The 13,101-nt window shown below is 38.5% G+C and overlaps 1 protein-coding gene across 1 annotated transcript in view; it reads left to right on the top strand.

Annotated features, from left to right (window-relative positions):
• LOC311092166 (exportin-6-like) overlaps positions 1 to 12,418 on the top strand; it is a 34,983-nt gene extending 22,565 nt beyond the window's left edge. The window contains 18 exon segments of the mRNA XM_084128546.1: positions 563 to 672; positions 841 to 949; positions 1,047 to 1,139; positions 1,743 to 1,812; positions 2,885 to 3,044; positions 4,094 to 4,186; positions 4,281 to 4,428; positions 5,544 to 5,690; positions 5,835 to 6,006; positions 6,916 to 7,055; positions 7,057 to 7,072; positions 7,630 to 7,744; positions 7,826 to 7,904; positions 8,720 to 8,812; positions 9,418 to 9,579; positions 10,322 to 10,420; positions 10,932 to 11,162; positions 11,692 to 12,418. Coding sequence (XP_083984672.1) covers positions 563 to 672; positions 841 to 949; positions 1,047 to 1,139; positions 1,743 to 1,812; positions 2,885 to 3,044; positions 4,094 to 4,186; positions 4,281 to 4,428; positions 5,544 to 5,690; positions 5,835 to 6,006; positions 6,916 to 7,055; positions 7,057 to 7,072; positions 7,630 to 7,744; positions 7,826 to 7,904; positions 8,720 to 8,812; positions 9,418 to 9,579; positions 10,322 to 10,420; positions 10,932 to 11,162; positions 11,692 to 11,793 — 2,139 coding nt within the window. The 3' untranslated portion in view covers positions 11,794 to 12,418.
• The last annotated feature ends 683 nt before the right edge of the window (positions 12,419 to 13,101 follow it).

Raw genomic sequence — 13,101 nt, 5'->3', positions numbered from 1 at the left:
TAACCTTCACACACAGTTCAACACTTAGTGGGAAGATCAAAGACTAACAAAACCCCTGACTATTACAAGGTTTAGACAGCTGACTTAAAGCTGACTTGCATTAAAGAGTAAATTAAATTTGATATTCCACACATCTGAACTCTTGTTTTGGGGTAGTGTGTGGATCGTCTCTTCTTCTGCTCTTTTTCCTGTTGTGATGGTTAGCAAACAGTGTTGCATTACCGCACGCGCCCCCTTCTGGATTGGAGTGTGGACTGTATTCGTCGTCTGACTGTTTGCACCAAACCATGACGGTTCAGGGCGAATACATGTACCGTTACACCTCTAATGTGCACTGATAAATCATTTATAATAAAAACTGCAATATCCCATAAAAAACAAGAATTTTACATTTTTATTAAAGTTATTGCAGGTTTTGATGTATAAATCCTACTAACATTAAAATGCACTCAAGGAAACAAAATTAAAAATGAAATTCATGACCACTGAATCAGCGCTGAAGTTCTTAAACTTGACATTTTTGTGCATCTCTTCATTTAATGGTCTGTTTATTTTGTTGTAGCCGACTCACGAGGGTTACCTGGCCTGTCTTGACATCTGGAGTATATTCCTGGACTACCTGACCACCAAGATCAGAAGCCGATTGGCTGACAGAGACAGTGTCATTAACAGGTACATGTCTGTGGACTGTGTGAATGGAGTTTGTGTTATATAGTTTGCTCAAGCATTGAACACTGTCGTAATCTGTGTGTGTGTGTGTGTGTGTGTGTGTGTGTGTGTGTGTGTGTGTGTGTGTGTGTGTGTGTGTGTGTGTGTGTGTGTGTGTGTGTGTGTGAGCAGGTATAAAGATGCTCTAGTTCTGCTGCTGCGTGAAGTTCTCAACCGGATCCAGTTCAGGTTAAACCAGAGTCAACTAGAAGAACTCGATGATGAGACCCTTGACGACGATGTAAGGATCAATCAAACATACACACGGTTATAGTTGCTAAAACATCTTTCTTTTTTTGGCTGAATTTTTGGAACTCTTTCCCCTCTGGTTTCTATAGCAACAGACCGAATGGCAACGGTACCTGCGTCAGAGTTTGGAAGTGGTTGCCAGGGTGATGGAGCTGCTGCCGTCCCAAACCTTCTCTGTTCTGGTGGGTGTAGATGAGTGGGTGAACATGCGCTCTCTCTCTCTCTCTCTCTCTCTCTCTCTCTCTCTCTCTCTCTCTCTCTCTCTCTCTCTCTCTCAGGTGTAGATGAGTGGGTGAACATGCGCTCTCTCTCTCTCTCTCTCTCTCTCTCTCTCTCTCTCTCTCTCTCTCTCTCTCTCTCTCTCTCTCTCTCTCTCTCTCTCTCTCTCTCTCTCTCAGGTGTAGATGAGTGGGTGAACATGTTCACTCTCTTTCTCTTTGAACTGAAAACAATGGACTCTCCATTGGCAATTCTAATAACTGTTTAATATGGAAGCAAAACTGATTTAAGTGATTCTCAGTGAAGTCCAAAACATTCATGTAGGATTTACGGATTCATTTACGGATTCAAATTCTGCTGTAATCCACATGAGGAGTATTAGATCCATCCATCCATCCATCCATCCAATTTTTATCTATCTATTTATATTTCTTATCTGTCTATCTGTCAATCTATCACGTTTTTCCTGTTATTATTAATTCCATTGAATTTGCATGTGAAATGGCATTGATAAGTATCTGGTGAGCAGAGCATGATTATGTGTGTGTGTGTGTGTGTGTGTTTAGTTTCCGGTGCTCCAGGAGGATCTGGACGTTTATCTTGGGCTGCAGCAGTATATCGTGAGATCAGGATCAAGTGAGTTTCTCTTCATGGTCACAGTCTGAATATTCTGCAGTTTTATAGATAAGTAGCTTTGTTTTCAGACCCGTACATCTGCACACCCAGATTACACTTTTAAATGTTTTGGGTGAACTATTTGTCTTGGAGAATGCATTGCAGCAATGCTAATGTGTCGTTTTCACTCAGTATCCAAATGTCACTGTTTGTATGTTAATCCACTGAAGCATTAAGGGGAATTTGTTGGAAATATGATATCTTTGACACATTTCCTTGTTCTTCAGGCTGCACTGTTTTTTTCTTTTTTTCTTTTGCTATCTGACTTCCTTCTGTCAAATATCTTGTATAAATATGTTGCTGCCATTTTTTGACCTAAGTGTATAATAATCTGCCCAAGTAAGCAGTACAACTGTACAACTACAGACAAGATGAAATATAGAGGAAGTTCTACATGAACTGTGTTTGGGGCAGTAAGATTTCTTTGAAAGAAGTCTCTTATGCTCACCAAGGCTAAATAAAAACTATAATATTGATAAATATTATCACATTTAAATATAAATATTATTTTTAAATATAAAAATAACACATTCAAGTAATGTATTTAAATGTGTATTAAATTGCAATTTCTTCCTGTGATCAAAGCTGAATTTTCAGCATCATTGCTCCAGTCTTCAGTGTCACATGATCCTTCAGAAATCACTCTTATATGATGATTTAATGCTCAAGAAACATTCATTATTATTATCAATGTTGAAAACAGTTGTGCTGCTTCATATTTTTGTGGAAACTATGATACATACATGTCTTTACTGACACTTTTGGTCAATTTAATGCATTCTTGCTGGAGAACGTATTAATTTCTTCTTTTTTAAACTTACTGACCCCAAAACTTTGAACAGTAGGTTACCTTATTTTGATTGCTTGAGCACTTACTCAGTCAACCTAGTGTTTTAGTAGTTTCTGGTCTTGTGATGTTCAGTCTGATGGTGCTTTGTGGCGGGTCTGTTCTCATGTGGCTTGTGAGCTGTTGTTGAGTGGTTTTACACCTCTCTCTCTCTCTCTTTGTGTGTGTGTGTGTGTGTGTGAACAGGTCGCAGGCTGAACATCACAGCGGAGGCCGACTGCAGAAGACTTCACTGTGCTCTCAGAGACCTGAGCTCTCTCTTGCAGGCCGTGGGACGCCTGGCTGAGTTCTTCACAGGGGACGTTTTCACCGCCCGCTTTAATGACGCTCTCGCCATCGTGCAGAGGTCAGTTCCTGATTCCCAGTTCCTCATTTGACAACAACACTACCTCCTTATGTGTGCACTTTAATGTCCTCTGTATTTGCTTATGTTTTATGGCATGTTTTTTATGCATATTATTAGTGGTCTTATTACTGGTTTTGCTGTGTTGTGTAGTGTGTGCTTCACATGGCTATTTCATGACTTTTTGCATTACACCAAATTTAGTTTTTTAGTTTTTTTTACACTTGTCATAAATAACTTTGTTATTATGCCTTTTTACAAAGTCTTGATTTTGTTTTTGGGATCTACTAGAATAGGTTTTCATGCTTGAATGTTCAAAAACACATTTTCCTCATATTCTCCATTGTTGCATCACCTCTCTTCTCAGTCTGTCAGTAATGCTCTGTTTAGTTCCTGTCTCTCTAAGCCCCTCCCTCTGAGAAGCTTAGATTGCTCTGATTGGTGGGCTGGATCAGTGTGTTGTGATTGGTCAACTGCTTCATCGTGTTTTGGAAATGTCTTTCCCTTTATCATAACCGTGATTTTCAACACACTACTAACTAACTCAACCAGGTCTCGCTCCTTTATTTTGCGTATGTCTTGGGCGGAAATTATTTAAATAAGGAATATTGTGACGTGTTTGTTCCCGGGACAGACATTTTTCATGCTCAAACAGCAACATTACACACTGAAGAAAGATGAATATGTAAAAAAAGGACTCCTTTGATATACTGTTTAAACTCTGACTCAAAAAACACTTCTCTCACTAAACAAATGATTACTAATTTAACTGTGAACTTGTGCAGACTGTCCAAATATAAACTAAACCAAGCCTTTTTTCAAAAAGCAAAGGTTATGGTTTTGGTTTTACTTTCACAAGTGCAATGTATTTTCCTGTTGACGCCAACACTGTGTCAAAATAATATGCAAATAAATGCAAACAAATATCATATTATTCATTTAGGAATGAATAGCTTGAATTATTAATACAGATTGATAGATGGTCAGATGTAAATAACTGACTGAAATGTGTGATGTTTAATTCTTGGCCATTATGTTTCTCCTCCTCTCAGATTGGTGGAAGTGTCGTGTTACGGTTCTCAGATCAGCCTGTACGATGTAGAGATGGCTGTTCCTACAGTGCTCAAACCAGATCTTATAGATGTGTAAGTAGTCACTTAAGTAGGCACTAGTTGATGCAGGGTAACCTAAATGAGAATAGTTTAAAAATAAAACCTAATAAACGTCTCTGTTTTGCAGCCACGCGCAGTCATTGGCCGCTCTGCAGGCGTATTCTCATTGGCTGGCTCAGTTCTGTGGTGAGGTGCAGCGCCAACAAGATCAAACGCAATTTGTGGATCTCATCAGGTCCAGCATGGACGCCACGACCCCTCTCATCAATGCCAAGGTCACTTGATTTTTAGAAACGATAATACTTTAATGCTCATTTAAAGCAGAACACAGTCATTTCAAGTTTATAGAACTGAAGACCAGTTTTTATTAAATGTATATGTGTATTGATATGGGTACTACTGATATTATACTACGTATAATTTCATACAATTAAGAGGTCGATCAATATTATCATCAATATTAGATTTAGCTGATATCATCAAGGAAACTATGGAAGCTTGTTTCTGCAATGGAATAAAAAAAGTTAAAAAGGCAATTCTGACTCCCAATTGTAAGGGGAAAAAATGCAGACTTTTTTTCCTCAGAATTGTGAGATATAAACTCGTAAATCTGAGGAAAAATGTAAGAATTTTGAGAGAAAAAGTTACAATTACCTTTTTTACAGCATTTTTTATATATATTTTTTTTGGTGACAGCATTTTTGATTATTTTCACAAAAGTTTCATGGACCCAGAATATTCAGTTGAATGTATATACCACTTTATTCTAGCTTCATGCATTCTTTTTTTAATCAATATTTAAATGTGTGTTCGTTTCTTAAAAAAAATCTTTTAACAAAAAGCTGACAACAGACTATAACGGGCATAAGCAATGCTTTTATTACATTTTTCTACTAATGTTTTGCCTGTGTTTTGATCAGGAGTTTCTGTACTCATTCAGAAGTGTTTTAATAGCGCCCTCTACCGAATAACAGTGAAAATAATCACTGGATAATTCCATCAATGCGGGAAAGAGTTAATTATAAACAAGCCTGAAATACACAGGGACTCTTATTTTGAAATGTATGTGCTTCACTATTTCCAGCTGCTCATTCAAACAGATGAGGGAGATAAAATAAGCACTCTTACAATCATCTACAAAATATTGCAGTATAAACACCATAAAGTAAACATTGTCATAATTTATTCAGCCATGCCTTCATAATAAGGTTTGTAGTAGAAATGTACAAAACTATATATTTATTTGTGGGCTTGTCTTGAGACTGAAGCGTGTCTCTCGGCTGTGAGGTCTACAGTAGATCTTTAGATCAGACCATCTTCTGTTCAACCAGTTATTCTTCATTCTTTCTCTTTGATGAACTCTAATCCGCCCGATCTCCGTGTGTCACAGGTTCCAGAGAAGTTGCTGTTATCTGCGTGCCATCTCCTGGTCTCCATGTCCACCACCGTACGACCGGTGTTCCTGGTGTCGCTGCCGGCGGTGCAGAATATCTTCAACCTGATCACAGAGAATCATAACCACAGATTACCTCAGGAGGTGTGTGTGTGTGTGTGTGTGTGTGTGTGTGTGTGTGTGTGTGTGTGTGTGTGTGTGTGTGTGTGGGTTTATATTGGTCTGACAGTGTGGCACAGTTTGTACTTGGATCCTTCTGTTGTGATGTAATGTTGTTGTTTCCTCAAGGCTCACGTCCTGGTGTGTCGAGCTCTGTCCAACATGTTGCTGTTGCCGTGGCCCAGTCTACCAGAAGCAGAGCAGCAGTGGCCGAGCCGTTCGTCCAATCACGCGCGGCTTCTCAGCAGTCTGACGCAGCAGTACCGCCTCCTGCCCCGCCCACCCAACCATCACCCCAACAGTGAGAGCAACTGATGATTGATAGCAATGTCAAATATTGAAATATGTACCATATAAAAATATATAAAAAATATATATCGTCCCCTTGGAATTATAAGGTTCTATCTGACATTTTTGTCAAAATTTAGTTATTCACATATTCTTATTCTGTGACCACTTCTTTACATTATGTGATGTTGTTTTTTAAGTTGTGTACATTTATTTAGAAAATAAAAAGGTTCTTTCTACACAGTGGAATGGAATGCAAAAACTTTAAAGCTCAATATCTCAAAACTGCTCAGAACGCAGATAGAACCTTATAATTCCAAGGGGACGATATAGCAGTGATGCTTTAAAATTGATTAAAAGTGACTGTAAAGACATTTATAATGTTACAGTTTCTAAATCGATTGAAATAGATTTGTTTCATATCAATGGTGTTCTTTTGAACAAAGAATCCTGAAACAAATATCACATTTGCACAAAAATATTATTCAGCACAACTGTTTTCAACATTGATAATCAGAAATGTTTCTTGAAATCATCATAACAGAATGATTTCTGAAGGATCAAGTGACACTGAAGACTGGAGTAATGATGCTGAAAATTCAGATTTGATCACAGGAATAAAATGTAAAATATTTTAAAAAAGAAAACGGTTATTTTGAAATTTAATTTACTGTTTTTACGGTATTTTTGATGATAAATGCAGCCTTGGTGAGCATTTACACTGCAGGTCTTGATGCCCAATTCTGATTCGTTACCGACCCCAAACCTTTTGAATGGTATTGTTTATTTATATAAAGGTTATTTATAAATGGATTGTCATTTTAATTGTATTTATTTATTTATTAATACAGCCTGTTTTTACCAGTTATTCTAAGAGTATTTTCAGAAATGCCAGTAATGTAAATGATGATGTGTCCCTCAGGTAAAGCGGTGATCCAGCAGACTCTGTGTGTGTTGAAGGATCTGGTGGACAGTATATCAGGAGAGGCCACTAAATCACGTCAGATCTGTTACCACAGCCTGCAGGAGTCAGTCCAGGTCACGCTCGCGCTGTTCCCCTCACTTCATCCAGCAGCCAGGTGAACAAATCAGCATCAACATCAGCGTTCATGACCACGACTCCTCCACTGCCTTCTGTTTGCTGGAATGATCTTTACTGAGGATTCATTGGACTGATGTCTTGTATTGCTCGCTCGCTCTCTCGCTCTCTCTCTCTCTCTCTCTCTCTCTCTCTCTCTCTCTCTCTTCTCTCTCTCTCTTCTCTCTGCTCTCTCTCTCTCTCTCTCTTCTCTCTCTCTCTCTCTCTCTCTCTCTCTCTCTCTCTCTCTCTCTTCTCTCTCTCTCTTCTCCTCTCTTCTCTCTCTCTCTCTTTCTCTCTCTCTCTTTCTCTCTCTCTCTTCTCTCTTTCTCTCTCTCTCTCTTTCTCTCTCTCATCTTTCTCTCTCTCTCTCTCTCTCTCTCTCCTTCTCTCTCTCTCTCTCTCTCTCTCTCTCTCTTTCTCTCTCTCTCTCTTTCTCTCTCTCTCTCTCTCTCTCTCTTTCTCTCTCTCTCTCTCTTTCTCTCTCTCTCTTTCTCTCTCTCTCTCTCTCTCTCTCTCTCTCTCTCTCTCTCTTTTCTCTCTCTCTCTCTCTCTCAGATGTGACAGACGAGATGCTGAGTTTCTTTCTTACGCTGTTTCAAGCTCTGCGTGTTCAGATGGGTGTAGCTTTCACAGAGCAGATCATTCAGACGTTCCTCAGCATGTTCACCAGGTGACCTCGGCTTCCTCTCGTTCACTCATCGATCATGTGTCACTGTGTATACTGATGCTCACTGATCCTCATGTTCCTCAGGGATCAGCTGGCCGTCAGCATCTTACAGGAGGGCAGCTCGGGATCCAGAGTGGTTCAGAAGTTTCTCAAGATACTGCAGGTAAAACCACTTTGTGTTTGAGTTTGAGTATCTAGTACAAGCCCTCTGTTTGATTGATAGTTTAGATTTTTCTAGTAAGTAAAAGGCCTTTCAGGTCTTTTTGCTGTGAAGTCTTTACTGAAGGAAAAGTAAAAATATCTTATATTGTTAGTATTATTTGAACTTTTACTGGACTAAAGCAACTTAGGTTTACTTGATTATTCATAAATCTTTTTTTCTTTTTTTGGGAAAATGTTAAAATGTGAGTATCAAATATGATACATCAGGCTTTTGAGGAACATTTATGTTCATCTCTGTCATCATTGTATTGCTTTGCATTATGTGTTTTAAAACTACAGAGATTTGATCATAAAACTAAGCATTTAAATATAATTTTACTAAGACATTATTAGAAGATATAGAGTGACAACTGATATTTATATGCATTTTATGTAAGTAGTCTGTTATGCTGTTATATGGTCAAAAAGTAAGATGAAATTCTGAAAGCTTTTAATGTAAACCTTACTTACTACTTACTTTTTGACCATATAAATAACATCTGCATCATATAGCATATTTCTGCTCAGTTTGGGCCTCTGATTCAAATTGAAGTGTTTTTCTTCCTTGAGAATGAGCTTCATATTCTCACTATATCAGGCAATATGAGCCATAAAAGCCTGATGTATCAAATATGATACTCAAAATCACAACTTTTATTCTCTCTCTAAAGGTTCAGTTAACTCTTCCATTCAGAATATAGTTTTATTTCTGACTTATTTCATATGTCAAGCATTACAGGATTGAACATGCTGTTCATCTTTGCTTTATTGTCTCAGGTTGTGGTTCAAGAGCCTGGCCAGACCTTCAAGCCTCTGTTACCCAGCATCCTCAGCCTTTGTTTGGACCAGGTTTACCCAATAGTGGCAGAGGTAAGAGACATGAGTTAAAGACACCCCACCTCAGAGTGCTTAAGGTTAAAATCCATTCCCCTGCATAATTTGATTAACGAAAAAAAAAGGTAACTGTGTTTGCCACGATTTAACTGTACGTATATTTGATCTAATGTTTAATTTTTAACTTAGTTAACCAGTAAACTAATTAGTTGTTATAGTAGTATTTTTTTCACTTTTTTTCTGTAAAAATTACATTAACATGACAAACATTTTTATAGTGTAGAAACCACAATGCAGAACATTTAATACACTAGCATTTACAAGACAAACACTAATCATTGTTTAGCAGAATAAAGAGTTTAGCTTTTTATTGACTTTCTTTGTATGGAACATTGTAGTATTTATTATAAATTATTTATTCGTGCACATCATTTTTGAGTTGATCCAATCAATTAATAATGGATCAAATTAAGTCACAGCCTTTTTTTTTCTTTTTTTTTGAGAAGCCATTTCACTATAAATCACAATCGAGAAGAAAAGATTATTGCAACTTCTGTTTCATGCCGACTTTAAAAGTCCTCTAGCGTTCTTCTTTCTGGAAGCTCTTTTAATTCGCTGATCTTCACGTCTGTGTTCTGCAGCGTTCCTGTCCGGATGTGAAAGCTGAGATGTTTGAGCTGCTCTTCCAGATTCTTCATCAGAACTGGAGGTTCTTCTTCAAGAGCTCAGTGTTGAGCAGCGTACAGAGAACCGGAGCGGAAGAACTCATGGAGAACCAAGCGCAGTTCACGGCTGCCATGCAGGTATCGACCGCACGTGTGTAACACACACACACACACACACACACACACACACACACACACACACACACACACACACACACACACACACACACACACACACACACATAACTCTCCTCAAAGCCTGAGTTACAGCATGTCTTAACCAAGTGTCAAGAAATAACCTCTCGTCCATGTGGATCAAAGTGTATAACCTAACAAGACATTTTGTTAGTCGCTATGTTCCTATTTTTGTTTTGTTTTTCATGTTTGGCAGACAGTATTATTTTAGTTTTATTATAGTTGTAATATTTATTTAACTAGCTTTTATTTTTATAATTTTAGTTTTCATGCTAATTTTAGTTTGTTTGTTTTTTTGTAGTTTTATAATTTTTTTTTTTTTTTTTTTAACACTATTTTGGTTAAAAAAATTTTTATTTCAGTGTTAGTTTATATTTATTCCCAGTTTAGTGTTTTTCAAGTAATATTTATATTTTATTTTATTTCATTTATTACAATTAACAAGAGTTTTTAATAGTTTTAATATCAGTTTTATTTGACAATAATACCCCTGATGTTTGGTGCTGAAATCTCATTGGTCTAAAAGTCCACATAGCTGTATATTAATGTTTTGGGGCTTTTGAATGTCTGTATATTATTTGGCAGTTCTTAGAATCTCATTACATATAATTGAGATTAAATAGCGGAGCTGGAAACGCTGCTAAGCGTGATTCTTGTGTCTGAGCGTCGTGTCTTTGATTTGCAGGCATTTGGTCAGTCTTTCCTACAGCCGGATATTCACATCTTCAAACAAAACTTGAGTTACCTGGAGGTCCTGAACACCAAACACAAGTTGTACCACAGGGTAAGACACGCTGACATATGCTTACATTTGCTCAAATCTGATGATTGAATGTTGTGAAGATCCTGCAGCTTTTTAATATGGACTATTTCCATAGAACGATCCATCACACACATATATACACTGAACAAAATTATAAACGCAACACTTTTGTTTTTGCCCCCATTTTTCACGAGCTGAACTCAAAGATCTACAAAAGGCCTGTTTCTCTCAAATATTGTTCACAAATCTGTCTAAATCTGTGTTAGTGAGCACTTCTCCTTTGCTGAGATTATCCATCCACCTCACAGGTGTGGCATATCAAGATGCTGATTAGACGGCAGGATTATTGCACAGGTGTGCCTTAGGCTGGCCACAATAAAAGGCCAGGGCGGTGTGATCAAATGGCAGATCGTGTGCAGTGGTTTGGTCAGTGATGTGTGTGTGTGTGTGTGTGTGTGTGTGTGTGTGTGTGTGTGTGTGTGTGTGTGTGTGTGTGTGTGTGTGTGTGTGTGTGTGTGTGTGTGTATTTCAGAAGCTGTTCAGGAACTCCATGCTGTTCCACTTCATAAATGTTCTTCTGCAAGTCCTGCTGCACAAGAGTCACGACCTCCTCCAGGACGACATCACGCTGGCGCTCTACAACATGGCGGCTGTGGATTTCCAAGCGTTTTACTCGTCCTTCTTGCCAGAGTTTCTCAACGGCTGCCAAGGCCTCGACCCTCACCAGCGCACAACGCTTGCCCGAAACTTCACGCCAGAGAGAGTGAGTGAACGAGACCGATGTGATTCATTCCTGAAGCTCTAATTACTGGAGTGTTTTACTCATGTGAAGGACTGGAACATTTTCTCTCTTAGCCAAGCTTTGCCTGGCAAACTAAATAATTGTTGTTAATTGTGTACTAAATCTAATTGTTTACATGACCATAATTATTTTATATAGGCTATATCTTTTTTGAAGAAGTGCTCACCAAGATTGCATTTATGTCAATGATCAAAAAAGCAGTACTACTGTGAAATATGATTAATTTTTCTATGTGAATATATTTTAAAATGTAATTTTATTCCTGTGATCAAAGCTGAATTTTCAGCATCATTACTCCAGTCTTCAGTGTCACATGATCCTTCAGAAATCATTCTAATATGATGATTTGATGCTCAAGAAACATTTCTTATTATTATTATTAATGTTGAAAACTGTTGTGCTGCTTCATATTTTTTCAGGATTCTTTGATAAATAGAAAGTTCAAATGCAAGTCACGTCTCTTTTTCTTCTGTCTTTCCGCCCCTCACAGGACCTGCCGTCGTTTTCTCAGGGAGTGTATCGTATCGTGAACGATCTGCGCTTCTACAGACTGTGCAATGGAAGTCTTCCACCGGGAACATTGAAACTATAGCAGCGCATCACCCCTGTCACAGCCAAACCACGGCCCGACTTCTTCTTGAGGACACGCATCACTGCTTCAGTGGGCATGTGTCGCCTTTCACACGGGCCAGCCTGTGATCTCAGTGCCGGCGTGTTCTGAGAGCTGCAGGGCTTCTAGCGTCAGCTTGTTTTATGTTTATTTCAGATAGATTTTACACGTTGCCAATGATCAAGAGGCCAAAGTGGATGTTCAACAGATGCTGTCGAGAAACTCGTCCAGAATCAGCCGGTTCGGGTTTCAATGTTGCGTTATTTAAATACGAGCAGTGCTTTCCCAGTGACCTGTTGTTTTAAAGGACTGGTGTCACTGAAAGCACACTTATTTTGTTGAAATGAACAGCCGGCGTTTGAAATGCAGTGGTGTAGAGTTAAACGAACACGTCTCAAGACGGCTTCATGTGGATGTTCATACGGGCTGTTGTTGAGTCTGAATGGTTTTAAAGTGAACGGGTGCAACGCAGAGCACTGGATTTCTCTTTCTCTTAAATGTCTGGTTTTATCAGCCTCTGGCTCTCACATCTCTCACATCTTTTTCATATCATTCCATCCTGATCCAGGAGAAACAAACCTTCAATAAAGTTTTATAATAAAATGCATTGTTTGTTTTTCTCGTTCTGTTATTGTATGTGATATCAGAGAATGTCTAATAGGAAGAGAATTGGCACTCTCTGCTTACTTCCGGTTTCTGGACTGGCTGCTAACACGTCTCTGTCCATGCGGGGGCGCTCGCAGGCGAGTGCAGAATGAATGGAGGTCTATGGCGAAAAACCCTCAAAATCCACTTTTCTCAGGATATAATTTTTTGTCTAGTAATTTGAATGTATTCGAAAGGAGATGCAAATAAATTACACATTGCTGGGTGTTAGATTTTTTAGAGTCACTTATTTGGTTTAAAAAGTCTTTTAAAATGTCAATGACGTCAGAATGCTGACGTCATTAGCAGAATGCTAGCGTGTTATGGGCAACAACAACTCAACCTGTAAGAAATCGAAAAGAAATAAGTACTCGTTCATTCAACTTTCGACCTATAACACATGTTGAACTTGCAAAACCTACAATAAAATCTGAGATTTCTCAACGGCAATCGGGTGAAAGAGACACATTTAGCCGTCTAGCCCCATAGACTCCCATTCAGTCTGCACTCGCCCGCGATCACCTCCAGTGGAATTCTAATGGAACTGCAACCAACCATCTATACAATGGGGCTAATAGAGCATCACAGTCCCGCCCACAGCCCGAGAGCGCTTTGGTTCCGGAAGTAAATTTCCCATTCATTTCT

This window comes from Abramis brama, assembly GCF_963993115.1.
Source record: "Abramis brama genome assembly, chromosome: 1".
NCBI lineage: Eukaryota > Metazoa > Chordata > Actinopteri > Cypriniformes > Leuciscidae > Abramis > Abramis brama.
The sequence above is the reverse complement of the archived record's forward strand: the minus strand, read 5'-3'. Positions and strand labels throughout refer to the sequence as shown.